At 53.3% G+C, this 14,520-nt stretch overlaps 5 protein-coding genes across 5 annotated transcripts; 3 read left to right on the forward strand and 2 right to left on the reverse strand.

The window, feature by feature from the left end:
* Positions 1 to 441: 441 nt before the first annotated feature.
* On the reverse strand, positions 442 to 1,984 carry BDZ99DRAFT_489684 (uncharacterized protein; the record flags this gene model as incomplete). Its single annotated transcript, XM_033723001.1, has 2 exons — positions 442 to 1,620; positions 1,685 to 1,984. The coding sequence occupies 2 exons, from the start codon at positions 1,982 to 1,984 to the stop codon at positions 442 to 444; spliced, it is 1,479 nt and encodes a 492-aa protein (XP_033574208.1).
* An 870-nt stretch (positions 1,985 to 2,854) lies between these two features.
* On the forward strand, positions 2,855 to 5,041 carry BDZ99DRAFT_392815 (WD40 repeat-like protein; the record flags this gene model as incomplete). Its single annotated transcript, XM_033715814.1, has 2 exons — positions 2,855 to 3,262; positions 3,323 to 5,041. 2 exons carry the CDS (start codon positions 2,855 to 2,857, stop codon positions 5,039 to 5,041), a joined length of 2,127 nt encoding a protein of 708 aa, XP_033574209.1.
* A 929-nt stretch (positions 5,042 to 5,970) lies between these two features.
* Positions 5,971 to 7,110, reverse strand: BDZ99DRAFT_478750 (uncharacterized protein; the record flags this gene model as incomplete). The annotated part of the gene is made up of 3 exons (XM_033722186.1): positions 5,971 to 6,186; positions 6,224 to 6,245; positions 6,389 to 7,110. 3 exons carry the CDS (start codon positions 7,108 to 7,110, stop codon positions 5,971 to 5,973), a joined length of 960 nt encoding a protein of 319 aa, XP_033574210.1.
* A 1,385-nt stretch (positions 7,111 to 8,495) lies between these two features.
* On the forward strand, positions 8,496 to 9,098 carry BDZ99DRAFT_500497 (uncharacterized protein; the record flags this gene model as incomplete). The annotated part of the gene is made up of 1 exon (XM_033723722.1): positions 8,496 to 9,098. The coding sequence occupies one exon, from the start codon at positions 8,496 to 8,498 to the stop codon at positions 9,072 to 9,074; it is 579 nt and encodes a 192-aa protein (XP_033574211.1). The 3' UTR covers positions 9,075 to 9,098.
* Positions 9,099 to 12,377: 3,279 nt separating this feature from the next.
* BDZ99DRAFT_536563 (kinase-like protein) lies at positions 12,378 to 13,346 on the forward strand (the record flags this gene model as incomplete). The annotated part of the gene is made up of 1 exon (XM_033726581.1): positions 12,378 to 13,346. The coding sequence occupies one exon, from the start codon at positions 12,378 to 12,380 to the stop codon at positions 13,344 to 13,346; it is 969 nt and encodes a 322-aa protein (XP_033574212.1).
* Positions 13,347 to 14,520: the final 1,174 nt, after the last annotated feature.

A 14,520-nucleotide genomic window follows, 5' to 3' on the forward strand; every position in this document is an offset into this window, starting at 1 on the left:
ACCACCCTCCCATGCGTCGCGTTCTCTTCCAGTGCTGGCTGGGCTGATAACCTCCATGGGGCGGAACGGGGCGGAGTGCCCTGATATCTCCCGCGCACACACACAATACGGGAGATGCATGCGGATTTAAAGAGAGCACTGATCGCGGAACCTACCCTCTCCTCAGTCCTCCAATTAAGGGAGTCAGAGAGTCAAGACTGCTAACCATAATTCCTAGGTCTCGAATTCGAAATGACAAGACTGATGTGTGACTATGTGAGATATGTGGTATACCATATGTAACCCTGATTACGCCAAGGACCCACCAAACGGCGCCAAAACAGAGGATATACAAGAGCTACACCACCGAGCTGGCGCCGGTATGCGCCGGTATATCTAGCCAACGCCCGGCCAAATCGAGAGCTTCTTAGGTGTAAGTCCTTCGTCACCCTCTGTCCTTCATCACCCTCTCTCCCTCACCCTCTCCACCGCCATCTCCAACAACTCCCTCCCCACATCCGGAATACTCTTCCCCTCCTCCTCATCCCCCTCTTCCACCGGGCCCACCGCACACACTTCAAACCGCCTCGGTCTGTCTCGCAGCCCAGGCCAGATATCCAGCGGCAAGAAATCCCCCTGCGCGGCCGTGAACGACTCCCTCGCCGCCACGTCCTCGTCATATAGCGCATCCAGCTCCCGCTGCGCCTCCTTCGCCTTCTTCTTGGCGCGCTCGTGCCGCGAGCGCCGTGCCGCGATCTCGATGACGAGGTTATTGTAAGCGGCGTCGAAGGCCTCGTAGAATTCGCGGAGCGATTCCCACTCGTCGATACCCTGCACGATGGCGGCGTGCTCGAGGTTCCACGCCGCGATGAAGTCTTTAGCGGCGGTCAGCTGGGCGCGGGTGGAGCGCGCGACGGTGTCGAGGGTGTGCAGCGCGGCGGCGAGGGCAGCGCGCTCGTCGCGGAGGAGGGCGATGTGCGCGCTTATGCTGGAGAGGAGGTACTCCATCTCGGCGCCGCGGTCGCGGATCTCGGTGACGACGTCGTCGACCTCGGCGGCGTCTTTCTGCACGACGGCGAGCATTTCGAGGCGCTCGTCTGCGGTGAGAGGCTCGGGGGGGCTGGCGAAGGTGGAGGTTTGGAGGGGTGCGCTAGCCGGGTCGGGGTGCGGGTTTGTGGGGTCGGCGGTGGAGTTTGTGGCTGCGGACGCGGCTTCGCCGCCGCCTTCGGTGTGCTTGAGGGCCGTCACGCAGAGGTCGTAGTGCTGGACAAGGCTGGCAAAGCAGTTCGCGGCTTCGGTGGCGTGGACTTCTAGGTCGTGGAAGAGGTGGGGGAGCGGGGAGGGGGCCGAGTTCGTGGTGACGGTTTGCGGGAGCGCGGCGATTGTGGCACGAAGCGCGTTGAGGGAGTCGTCGAAGGCGTCGGTGGTGTCGTGGAGGGAAGAGAGGGCGTCGTTGTAGCGGTCGATGCAGGCACGGAGGGAGTCTTTGAGGGCGGTGACGGTGGTGGAGTCGATGAAGTCGTAGAGGTATTTCTGGGGGGTGTCTGGGGGTTGGAGGGCGGGGGAGATGGGGGTTTCGCGGAGGATGGCCATGCTGGCTTGGAGGCCGCTGAAGGAGGTGTCGAGGGAATGGAGGAGGTTCTGGGATGTTAGTATGGTCGAATGAAGCGATGCGGATGCAGCTCCGGTAGTCTCCAGGGCTCACCTTGAACTCGTTCTTCACGTCGCCCTCGACTAGGTCAACACCACGCCTCACAGCTTCTAGATTGTCTATTTGGTCGTCTAAGCTACACCGCAAGAACGAGTTCTTGGCGGAGAGCACGGCATTCTCCTCGAGCAGCTGCCTTGCGGACTTGACAATCTCGTCGGCGCGCCAGAGAGTGGTGGTGCAGTTGAGGGAGCGCTTCGAAGCTACGAAGAGCTCGACGAGGTCCTCCAGGGTCGGCTCCCGGGTGTAGAGGCTGCCGCTGCCATCAGAGGACGGGGGCGACGGTGATGCTGCCATGGCGGATGGCGACTGAGATGGAGTCTCAGCAGTGTCGCAGCATGGATCAGGGCTGCAGGGCGGAGAACGGGGAGAGACTGGAGAGACTGGAGCTGGAGACTGTGGCAAGCATCACAGAGCGGCGCGGAGATGCAGCGGGCAGAGCGGTCTTCATGGCGATGGGCACCTCGAGATGTCGTCTGGCGTTGCAGCATGAGGCTGGCGGGCGCTCGGGCCACTCGCGGGCAGAATCGCTCGAAGCGGAGGCGGTGGGCGGGCGCGTCATGGGACTGTGAATGCAGCCATTGAACCCCGGTGTGCTGGCACACTGGCACGGCTGGATCACGACGCAACGCTCCCATCTGAAACGTAATCGGTGCTGCCTGCGCTGGCCAGCCGCGGCGGCAGGCGGCATGGCGCCTTTATGGGCTGGAGGGCGACACGGGCGTCGCACGTGCTCTGCCCTCTCTCACGCAGCGCGTGATTTCTGCTGCGATTGCGTGCGCGGCGACTTTTTCGTCTGCTCCGGCGTCTTGGCTCTCGGGCCTGGCACAGGCGGCCGACCAAACACCACCAACGTGCGCCCATCGCATCCGCGCCTCAACCTCGACATCGCCTGCCCGCCGCCCGTTTCGCCAGCCACCACCGCTGCGGTGCACTCCTTTCTCGCGCTGCATTCGCCGGGCTGCCCTCCGCCAAACCTGGTCTCTGCCCGCATTGCACCCTGCTGGCGGCCGTCTCTTTGGCTGCCGGCAGCACGCAATCGCTCTGTTTCTTGACACCACCGCCCTCCCATGCCCGCATACGCATCGGGATCCCCTCGGGACCTTTCACGGGCCCATGAGCCTCACCGACATCCCTGCGCCGCACTCACCGATAGAGTCACCAAGAATGTCGTCAAATCACCTCAACTCCTCCGCCGACTCCCATCCCACCGAAGCACAGCGCAGGAGAGGCCTGTCCTGGCACAATAATCGCCCACCACTCCGCGACATGCCGCAAGACCCGCATGCTGCCCTGTTTCAGGGCCACGACCACGAAGGTACAAAGAGCAGACATCCTCTGCGCTCCGGCCAGGCTGACACCGACGCTGAAGAGGACGCCACCATCATCACCCACGACGTTGCCAACGAGTCCGAGAAGATGATCACGCCCTTCCTCGCGCAGCACGTCCCAGAGCAGTACAATCCCCAGCCGCGCAACACGGAGAACGGGAACACCAAGTACTGTTACCGCCATCGCCCGGACCTGAAATGCCGGAGGCAGGCCGACGAGCCGTCAATGGAGGAGCTGCAATCTGTCAGTACTCACGCTTTTATTTTGTGACTTAGGTGCGCCGAAGCTAATGTGGCTGCACAGGAACTGGGCAACCTCTCCCAGTCCGACCAGCAAGCCATCGCTCACGTCTGGGCTCTCTTCTCCGCCGCCCCCGCAAAACACCGAAATCTCATGTTGCAAGGCGTCCTGGCGCAGTGCTGCTTCCCTCAACTCTCCTTTATCTCTACGTCGGTTCGGAACCTCATAAAAATCGACTTCCTCGCCGCATTGCCACCGGAGCTAGGATTCAAGATTCTGTGCTATTTGGACACCACTTCCCTGTGCAAGGCATCCCAGGTCAGCCGAAAATGGAGGACTCTCGCCGACGACGACGTTGTGTGGCACAAGATGTGCGAGCAGCACATAGATCGGAAGTGCACAAAGTGTGGCTGGGGTTTACCACTGCTGGACCAGAAGAGACTGAGGACCGAGAAGCGACAGATCCAGCTTCGAGCGACCGGACGAGGCATGAACGAATGGTCTCCCAACATTACCCCCATCCCGGAATCTCAAATGGACGAGGTGCCAGCTTCTAGTCAATCCACAGCCCTGACAAAAGGAAGAAAGAGATCGGCGGACGCTGCTGCACTCTCTCCGGATGCCTATGTCAAGCGTGCGTGTAACAATTCCTTAGTCAATGACCAAGATTCCTACTTCGGTCTTCCCATGAAGCGCCCCTGGAAAGACGTCTACAAGGATCGGTTCAAGGTCGGCACCAATTGGAAGTACGGACGATGCAGAACCAAGGTTTTCAAGGGCCATAGCAATGGTGTCATGTGTCTCCAGTTCGATGACAACATCCTTGCCACTGGATCCTACGATGCGACCGTCAAGATCTGGGACATTGAAACTGGAAAGGAAATCCGCACCCTCATCGGCCACACCGCGGGGATTAGGTGCCTTCAGTTCGACGAGACCCGTCTCTTGAGCGGAAGCATTGACAAAAAGATCAAAGTCTGGAACTGGCATACAGGCGAGTGCATCAGAACCCTTGAAGGCCACACGGGCGGTATCGTGTGCCTCAACTGGGAAGGCAATATCCTCGCTTCAGGCTCCATGGACTGCAAGATTATCGTTTGGAACTTCGAAAACAAACATAAGTTCACGCTACAAGGCCACGACGACTGGGTCAATCACGTGAAGATCGATGCACCCTCACGCACCCTCTTCTCCGCCTCCGACGACTGCACCGTCCGCCTATGGGATCTGGATTCCAAGGTCTGTCTCAAGGTCTTCAAAGGCCACGTCGGCCAGGTCCAGCAGGTGCTGCTTCTTCCGCCGGAGTTCGAGATCGATGAGGCCGAGCTGAATAGGAACACGGAAGCCGACGCCGCGAGTTCTGCCTCCGACAGCCACACTTTGAACTACGAGGTGCCGGACGCCGACATCTCGCTCTTCCCGGATGAGCCTGACCGCCCTGCTGTGCCGCCGTATATGCTCACGGGCTCTCTTGATGGCACTATCCGCTTGTGGCATATCCCTTCCGGCCGCTGCGTGCATACCTTCTTCGGCCATATCGAGGGCATTTGGGCGCTTGCAGCCGACACGTTGAGATTGGTATCCGGAGCTGAGGACAAGATGGTGAAAGTCTGGGACCCACGCACTGGAAAGCACGAGCGCACGTTCTACGGACACTCCGCCCCAGTCACGTGCGTCGGAATCAGCGACAGCAGACTCGTGAGCGGGAGCGAAGACTGCGAGGTGAGGGTGTATAGTTTCACCGACGATGTGGAGTCGGTCGAGGAAGCTACCGGCTCATAAAGCAGGTGTGCATGAGCAAAGCAACTATGGGACAGGTATTTGAAAAGCTTTTGACAATTTGCGGAACTCGGGTTTATTTTAGCGATGGCGCTGGGGACAATGGAGAATCTGGGAACGGCTTCACGGAAATTAGGGAATTCGACCTGGCATGGTCTGGCATCTTGGGGGGTGTTTCTAGGGCAGCAGCTGGATACCCCTGAGCGAGATTTTTGACTTCTGCTGGACGACGACTATTAGGGTCTCATTTGTTTCTTTAAGGAACGGGGATCGGAAAAGTGTAGATGGGGCTCGTTCCTGGAGAGCGATCTCAACATCCCAACGGCTGAGTTTAGGGAAATTGTAGGTAGGTTTCGCAATATATTCCGCCTTCTATTTTGGATGTGTGCTTTCTTGTATGCCTGTGTCTGTGTCTATGCCATACTGCTCTTATATCGTCCTTTGATCACATGTTTCTACTTTCCTCGCGCGGTGTTTGGGCGCTGCACCGCCTCCCTCTCCTACAAGGATCAGGCCCAGGGATCAAGAGGACACATTTCCTAATAGCCCATCACACAATATTCTCAATAGATCATCACACAACGTTAAAATTTACTCATCACACAATACGGCGGGGCTATGGGGTAAGGGCAAAGACGCGAGCGGGGGCCGGAGGATTAGTACTCAACGCCTTTCTACCGAGCAATCTATGCTGCTTTCGGGCAATCGGTGAGCATTATGATTTGCGTCAGGTTATGGCGCCATTGGTCAGGGTTGGGTTATTTCAAAGCATTGGTCATTGGTCCTAGGTTAAGGGAAGATGCAGTATGCGGTAGCGTTTGAAGGCGGCGGTCAGCCCTATGGGAGGACTCTTTGGTACGTAATTTATATGCAGTTTAGATGCTGCGTGCATGGTGAGGGCTGACTACCTATGTACTCCGAGGTTAAATGGTTTACTTCGCCTGATCCACGATCTCGTGCGCGTCCTTTTGTGCCGCTGCCGCTCCCCCGGATGATCGTGCGAGCTGCCTGCTTATTCCACCTCCCGTCGGCATTTGCCCGTCGTCACTTGAGCATGGGGATTGCCATGATGAGGCAAGGGGGGCGAGGGCGAGGGCGAGGGCATGTGCGTGCAGAGTTGGCGGAGGTGGGAGGGAGCCGGCGAAGATCTATCGAGGCTGTGCCATTTCACCTCTGCTTTCTAACCTTTGCCAGATGCTCACGACCCCTATAAGTCTAAAGCTATACCATCGGACATGGGACATATCCACCCACCCTTCCATCTTAAGCCCAGAAATCCGCAAGAGACAAATCGTTCAAGCATGCCGTTCCCTCTCGCCCCTCCGTTTCTCTCTGCCCCCTTTCACTCACGGCATCAACCCCTCCGTCCCAACCTGCCACCCCCTCAACTTCCCCATCGCCGCCTCCCCAACCCCAGCCCGCCACTCCACTACCGTCACACCCATCTCCTTCTCCAAATACTCCCGCCACGGCTGCGCGTAGAAGCCCTCGAGCACAACCCCCGTCCCATCCCCCTCCTGCACCTTGAGCTTCGCCACCGCGCGAACGATATCGACGTCCTTCCCGAATCCCCTACGCCCACCTAACTCCGAGCTCGAGGCCAGCTTCGCGGCCCCGTCCCACGTCGAGCTCGGCGCATCCCCCGCCGCGAAAAAGAGCGCGATGCTATCAAACCCCGGCGCTTGTCGTCTGGCTAGCGCGTCCAGCAGGGTCACCCATTGGGACGCTCGGCCGTGCTTTGGCAGGCCGTCGGCTTCTGTATCATCGTCCTCGGCGCGCTCGTCGTCTTGCTCGCGGTGGTCTTCGTCTTCTGCATCAAGGTCCGCGGCACTGCCGTCGCGCTCGCGGGGATCTGGGTCCGCGGGGAAGCGGATGCGGAGGTTGGTGACTCGGTTCAGCTTCCCGGGGTTGGCGGCGAGCCATTCGAAGAGGCCGGTGGGCTCGGAGACTTCGATGGTTAGGGCGGTGGTGTGGGGGGTTGAGAGGGGGATGTAGGTGAGATGGGAGGTGGTGGTGTCGCTGTGGTAGGAGGTGTAGGTGGTGGGGGTGTTGAAGGAGAGGTGGGTGGACATGGTTGTGGTGGGGGGGTGGGGGAAGATGGAATGGGAAAGGGGGTTGATGTCTAGGGGGGGGGGTAGATATGGGAGTGGTAAAGAGGGATTCTCTGGTTAGCTCACGCGTAAAGGAAACGGTAGGTTAGGATTCACTGCTGGAAGGAGTGGGAGGGTTGGAGTTGGCGGGGTGGTATGTTATTGGAGCTTTCTCTCGTTGTTGATGGTGGAGGCTGACTGCCTCGCAATTCTCCCTTCCTTTCGGCGTATCTTGTTTTCTCTTGGACAATAGGTCTTGGGTTCGGTTCAGTCTGCTAACCCTTACCCATCTTCAAACGCTCCAGGTAGGTGGGTGAACGCCGAAGAACCGTGATGGTGAAACATACCACCATATCGTCGGATCTTTGATCTAGGTACAGCTTTCCAGACTTCTCTCCAACTTCGAATAGTACTACTTGGAGGGATCCCATGGGCATCCAGGATTCTGAAGGGATATCGGGTGAAGCATTGTTTTGCACGCCATTGTGAGGTCGTCTTCAGAAAGGAGAAGGACCTTATATTGCAGATAGCTAACGCCGAGATGACTAAGCATCACGTGAGTTAGTGGTTTGGCATGATGGCATGATAGCATTCTGCGATGGAGACTGGTAGTCTTTCAAGGTACTCACAAAGATCCAAAACAATCCTATCTCCTTCCCGTCTAAATTCCCATCATCAGCGCAAAAGTACACAATAAGGCCGAACACACGTAGTGCTCCTACTTCTCCAGCATTACAGTAAGCGTCTCCAGCAGCTCCAGCCAGTGGAGCAGGATATCCTCGGGTACTAGGCCCGTTGCCAGGAAGTCGGCCAGTGAAAAGGCAGCTTGGATCCCGCTGCCTGAAACTTGACATCACATCCAGACTTTGAAGTCCTATGGGGGTGCTCCAGGCAGTGGTAAACCAGTGTGCATGAACTTTGGGCCCATCACTATAGATAGCCAATATCTCTATCAAACGGGCTACGACGAGAAAGCTAATCAAGCGAGTTTTGCAACCACTTATTAAAACACCCTGATTGTAGTGCTCGATGTTGAAGATGAATTGGCGGCCGAATCGCACGATGCGATACTCATATTTTTCTAGCAAGGTTCGTCGAGTAGGCTTAAGCATCAACTATGGTTAAGTCTACGAGCCGACCAGAAAATGTTCTGAGGGCTCCCAACTCTACATCGCAATGCAGAATCATGGAACCAGCTCGCAGGTCTTTTTCTTGCGTATATAAACCTCGCAAGAAAGCAAAAGAGATCCTACCTTCCACAAACCTTTAACGTCGCCATAGTGCTCATAATAGGACCACCGCTAAACACCATCAGGCCGAAGTACTCTATCTCGATTGCTACGTCCGAACAGTCCTTTGCAAGCACTATGTCGGATTGCTCCTCCCAAGACACGCCCGAGAGCTCTTTCGCAAGCGCTCGAGAAAACCTTCTACCGCCAGGTCCTCAAGGATCTGCAAACACGCTAGTGTCACGATACTTATACAACGCCCCTACAGAGCGCCTCTACAGACCTTTCCCTCCGGGGGCCACAGCATCCGTTGACTCGTTCGCCGACTTCATGAACGACCTCTTTCCACTGTACATTCTGCAAGAATCCACGGACATAGCCTCCGCGGACGTAGCCTCCGCGGACGTAGCCTCCACCGAGTCTGTCGCCCTGTCAGACTATTTTCCACATCTGCGACGCTACTCCGGCAAAATCCGTTCCTTCATCGTCTCGCTTATGCGTCCTTTGGAAGCACTGAAGAATCACTTGCACGACCGCAACGTCCGCAAGCTCGAAGAGAAGGCAAAGAGAGCATACGCCCGCAATAAGACTATGACAGATTCGTGGCGGGATATGCGAGTTCCGCGTCGTAAGTGGACCATTCTTGGACAGAGGAGTTCAGGTAGTAGGAGGATTAGGATCAAGCGGGACAATGGCAAGTGGGTCAAGGTTTCCTGAGGATCGAAAATCGCTTCTGGTGGGTAGTATGGGAAAAGCAGTGTAGGGTTAGAAAGGATGAAATAGGATAAGAATCTTGGTGCCTTTCTGGATTTTCTGGTCAATGTGATGGAACTGGCTGCGAAGGGTTGAGATATGCGAAATATGGAAAATACAGGCATGCGCATGAGTGCTTTTCTTTAGGAAAATTGGGGAAAATTGTTTCGTGCTGTTTATTCTTAAGGCCTTAAACACATCGGATAGTTGAATAATATAGAGAAGACTGGAGTTGCAGTTTTTGCGTGTGCTGAATCAGACAGTGACCCTTGCTCCACGGTTCCCACCAGCCCAGATCTGGTAGCGAGATCTGGTGACTCTTCTATATTCCCACCATCATCTGAAGCATCTCAACTAGCACCGAAAGGCTACGTGCCTACTACTCTAGGTACTAATTCTTGACATCCACCCACTAAGCCGTTGAACAAGCAAAGAATGAGGTTTGAGGTGTTCAGTCGGCCCTCACGATACAGTGCGACCTGACTAGGGGGTGATGGACACGTTGCCGACTATTATCAGATAGAGTAGGGTCGTTGTTTGCTAATGAGAGAAGGCTGAAGGACATTGTTCTCTTCGAAGTCCAGTAGACGTTACTGGACATGATGGCGGGTGGACATCGGGTAAAAGGTAGATTTCCGACTTCTTTCAAGGCTGATTCGATAGAGATCGATTTTCTGGAGAAATTAGGTCGATGCGGGAAGCAATTCATCGCAAGAAAGGAGTGCAGCAGAAGACCTGGCAGAGAACCAGCTTAGTCATCAAAGAAAATCCCTTTTAACGTCCGTCCCTAAGTCGCGGAGATCGCACCGTACCACAAAATACGAGGGTTACTTTGACTTCAAGTGAATATTTACTATAGTTATGTATAAGTCGGGTGATTTGGCGACTCTTAAACAGTCGAGACTTTATATAGTCCCTATGGTCCAAGGGTCGCCAGCTAGCCGATTTCTGCTGGTCCAAGCGCTTGAGCTAGTGAACTCAACCCCAGAGTGAGGGTCACATGCTGACGCTTGACCGGTCTACCCGCATGCTGAAACTTGACCGGTCTACTCGGCCGTCCACATAATAACTGATCGTGGTGAGTGTCAGTAGCACGAACGCTGGCTTAACTTAAAGAGCATCATTCTGTCTTTGCTTGCTTGCTATGCCAAAGTCCTCAGTAGCTCTTCAGTGCGCATCACCACCTCATCTTATCGCATGGCCCTCACTTGTTAGTCGGAGCATAGCCGCGTGGGACGATCTTATTGCAAACGAACAAACCGCTCGTAAAAACATTAAAAGGTCCCTCTTACAGAAATGCCATTCCTTAGACGACTTTCTTTTTCAATGTGGAAACCCTTTCATGTTCTGGTTCTTCCAGCGACGCAGCGCTTTCATGTCACAAAAGCGCATGAAACAGTAGTCCCGCGATGAACTGGACGACTATGTCATCCTACCTGCTTCGCCAGGCTTTGTTACGCGGAGCGACTGCTTTTTCGTCAGCCATTTCTGGCGCACGCAAGATCACCCTGACCCAGACGGAGAGTATCTGCGCCTCCATCAAGCTGAACTCGAATCGCAAACATGGGCGTACATTTGGGTAGACTAGACGTGCATGCCTCAAAGTCCACGATCATTGCCGGAAGAAACATATTTCCATCGCTGCTTACGGACCATGTCGGGCATCATCCGCAATTGTGGCTTCATATACTTCTACCCTCCTTTCGAACCACGCTTGTGGATATTGTATGAGATTACCGAGTATGTACTTACGTGCTCCGGAGGTATCGAAACGACATCCGACATCGATCCATTTCTCCAGCACATCAATGAGATGTTTGAGACAGGCGTGCCGGCTACGTTGGCAAAGCACGGTTATCGTTGCTCTTACGATCGCGATAGGCAGTATCTGACATCCTGGCTGGAACTGCTTGTCCTCCTCAGACGATTAAACTTCAGCATTGATACTATTCGCACAATAATGGACAACATGATGGCAGCCAGTTAGAATGCTCCTACGCACGTCTGTCTACGCGTCTCAGCTGTACAGGGTTCACTTCTCAGCTGGACAGGGTTCACCTGTTGTTTTGTCACCGTTGCTGCCTGCAACCCCTGGTCTCTCTTCACTATATAGCCACTCATTAGCACCTCAATACAACTCATGCTTTCCTCACTGATCCTTTGCCCTTCCTACGCCAGCTGCCACATGACCTGGTTTGATCGCCTTGAAGTCCAACACTATTCAGGCGCGGAGCTGAAAAGATTTGAAGGTACTTTGTTTGCCAATGGGAAAATGCATACGTTCACTCCATTTCCGCGATGGGTAGTGCAAAAAGCTCATACTTACTTAGTGTCCGCTAACAAAACCACTAGGATGACAGCAAATACTAGCTAGAAGAACTCACTTGAGCTTAGGTGCGGTGAAGGAATCCTGTTACGCTATGTAAGGAGGCTCTCTATAAATTAGGCGAGAAATCTGCGGCGCGCACGTAATCTTTTAAGTCGGAGGGTCCCGAATGTTTGGGAATGAATTCACGCAAATGCGGATGTGTACATACAGTTTGGGTTACTGTAAAGTCAGAGTACTCGTAGCTTATTTCGTTACAGTGGGTTTCTGGCCACGCAGGGATGGACGTTACCAAGCACTTCTCCGATCTCGGTTCCAACATTGTTTACTCTCACGACTTTTTACACGCGATACATGAGTTCCAAACCCGCTCAATCCTCTTCTCGGCTCTGCGTATACTTTCATACATGAGGTTGAAAGGTTTGAGACTTGCTAAGAGGCCCCGGATGATCATTGCCTTGCTCTCGCCGCGATCCTGATTCCTCTGAAAAAGCCTTCGATGTTCGTCATATTCTTTGATCTCGCCACTCACTGTACTTCAGTCGCATCTCGTCATCGACTGTACTTCACTCAAACTCTGATATTCGTCTCCAGTCCGTTTTCTTGTCAGTGAAATGCATTGCCTCTAACGAAAATAAGCTCCGCTTACATTGTATTTCTATCGATCTCGAGCTTAGCACCTCATTGGACGAAGATTGTGGTTGCTTCACAATGTCATTTGTTGGTCGGGTATACACCCAATGAGAGATTTGCATCCATCACAATGCTCTTTGAGTCCAAAAGTCAGAGGATCACGCACGAGACACTTTGTGCTCCTTCTACATATATCAATGTTGTCACTACCAAGAAGTCTAGTGATGAAGTACCTCCTTATCAATCGAACTTCATTAGCCTCCGAGAGCCCCCAATAGTCTATCTGTCCTAAAGGTCCTTTTACTTTGATGGATCCTGAATCTATGCACTCCACAGAACACTTCTGTGACAATTACGAACATATCAGGTCCCTTTCAGCAGAGACTGAAGGTATAGTAGAAGTTTTCTCACGCCGCGTTAGTCCCAAGGAGTTAATCGTAGCTAAGATCATCCGGCAGAACAGTTCAACACCCGGAATAACTCCGCAAGAAGTGGTTTTACTAAGTCGAACAGGCAAATGCGACCGGATCGTCAAGCTCCTCGGTCACATCCCAAGTTTCCCTAATCCCAGAACATCCGCAATATTACTCGAATTCTGTCGTCACGAATCCCTCTACGATTATGCAGACTTGGTCCATGCGAACCGATTCCATATACCAGAAGAGCAGATCTGGAGGTTATTCGAGCAGCTAGCAGAAGCTTTAGCGTTTCTCCATCGTAGCCCCAGTGCAGAAGACCCGGACTGGAGACCAATTGTCCATCGAGATATCAAACCGGCAAACATGCTTCTGACCAGCATACCCGATGCCCCGGGAAGAAACATTGACGTGAAACTAGCAGACTTCGGACTCTCAGCTTTCTACGATCCAAGCGATTGCTGGTTCGAGGCAGGCACTGCCGAATATCAACCACCTGAACAAACTCTATGGGCTCCATATGCGAGACCAGCTGGAGATGTTTGGGCAGTAGGGTCAAGCATTCATCACCTACTACACCGCAAGTTCACGATTGAGGACCCAGCCGAATTTGCGTCGAAATGGAAGCAAGATTACCCTACAGAAGACGAGAATATGCGCGATCATCGCTTTTTCGTGCGCGCTGTGCCGCGGCGTGTGTTTCCGATCAATAAACCTCTTCCGTGGGGAGGTTACCAGGGCTATTCCGATCGCCTGAATAGCGTCTTCTTATCTGCTTTAGCTTTCGATCCGACCGAGAGGCCGCCAGCTGTAGAACTTCTCAGGTACATCGAGGACAGTTCTCCGTACGCCGCTTCATAGATGAGTATAAAGCTTCTTGCTATTACTCGTCGTGCCTTAGTATATTGGCCTATATTTGGAGCGGAATACCACATTTCCGCTCCTGGTACACCTTTGTGGTGGTGCCTCGCAAGTTTACAGGTTGTTCGGGTTGTTCGTTGTGATCGGCTTTTATCTCATTCAGTTTTCTAAACACGAGAAACACGGCAGTATCAAACACGTTAAGGAGAGCGACCATGCTGCGAGCATATATCATAGTAAATCGTTGATAACGTGCAGGCCTTAAAGTTTTCCTTCTAAAGGAAGCTCCTTAAACCATTCATTATCAGGAGCTCCTTCGTTCTAGCATTATTTCATAACTTATTGAATTCTATTCTAAGGTGCGTCCCTAGGTGCCGAGAAACCTCCCGTGCCGAGAAAATTATATTGCTCGGGCATTTTAAGCCTTTCCTCGTGGACCTATGAAGTTATAGCTAATATATTAATGTTCTTTAGACATTTCTCCTCAGGAAACCACTCTACAACCAGAAAAATACGACGATCTTGGTCATGCTGTCGATCGTTCTGTTCATGGCATCCAAAACCATATCAGTGTTGCACCCCTGCTCCACTACAACTATTGATACAGTTTTAGATTTCGGAGCCTTAGGACAATAATTCTATTAAGAAAGAAAATAGCTCTCAGCTTTAAAGACCCTCCGCTCTGAAATGCATGCATAATAAAGTATCTCTGTGCAAAGGATTGCTCGGTGTCTTGGCGAATAGATTCAGTGCGCTTACGTAGTAGAATATTATACATTTAGCTAACTATATTATATTCTTCATCCTTGCTGTTGTTGCAACACTGTTTTGCTCCGGCAAGCAGGGGTACAAATTCGAGTCTTGGCATTCCAGCCACGATTACGCCACAGACTAATGCACGTGAGTTGCCACTGTTCCAAAGAGTACTTCTATCAGAGTTTGGAGCCCCACAAGGGGGTGACCAGAGCGGCTCGGCCACCCTCCCTGCTAGTAGTGGCGACATCTAGTGCTATATTACTTTAATTTCTGTTAGAAAATTTGCAAGTATGCTTACGCAGCTTAATCTGCCTCTAACGTAATCCACAAGTTAGTGGCCCGCACAAGCTAGTGGCCCACCCAACCACGCTACCGAGGCCAAATATTCCGAATTACTCCACCACGAACAAATATATTT

Source organism: Mytilinidion resinicola, assembly GCF_010093595.1.
Source record: "Mytilinidion resinicola strain CBS 304.34 unplaced genomic scaffold BDZ99scaffold_14, whole genome shotgun sequence".
NCBI lineage: Eukaryota > Fungi > Ascomycota > Dothideomycetes > Mytilinidiales > Mytilinidiaceae > Mytilinidion > Mytilinidion resinicola.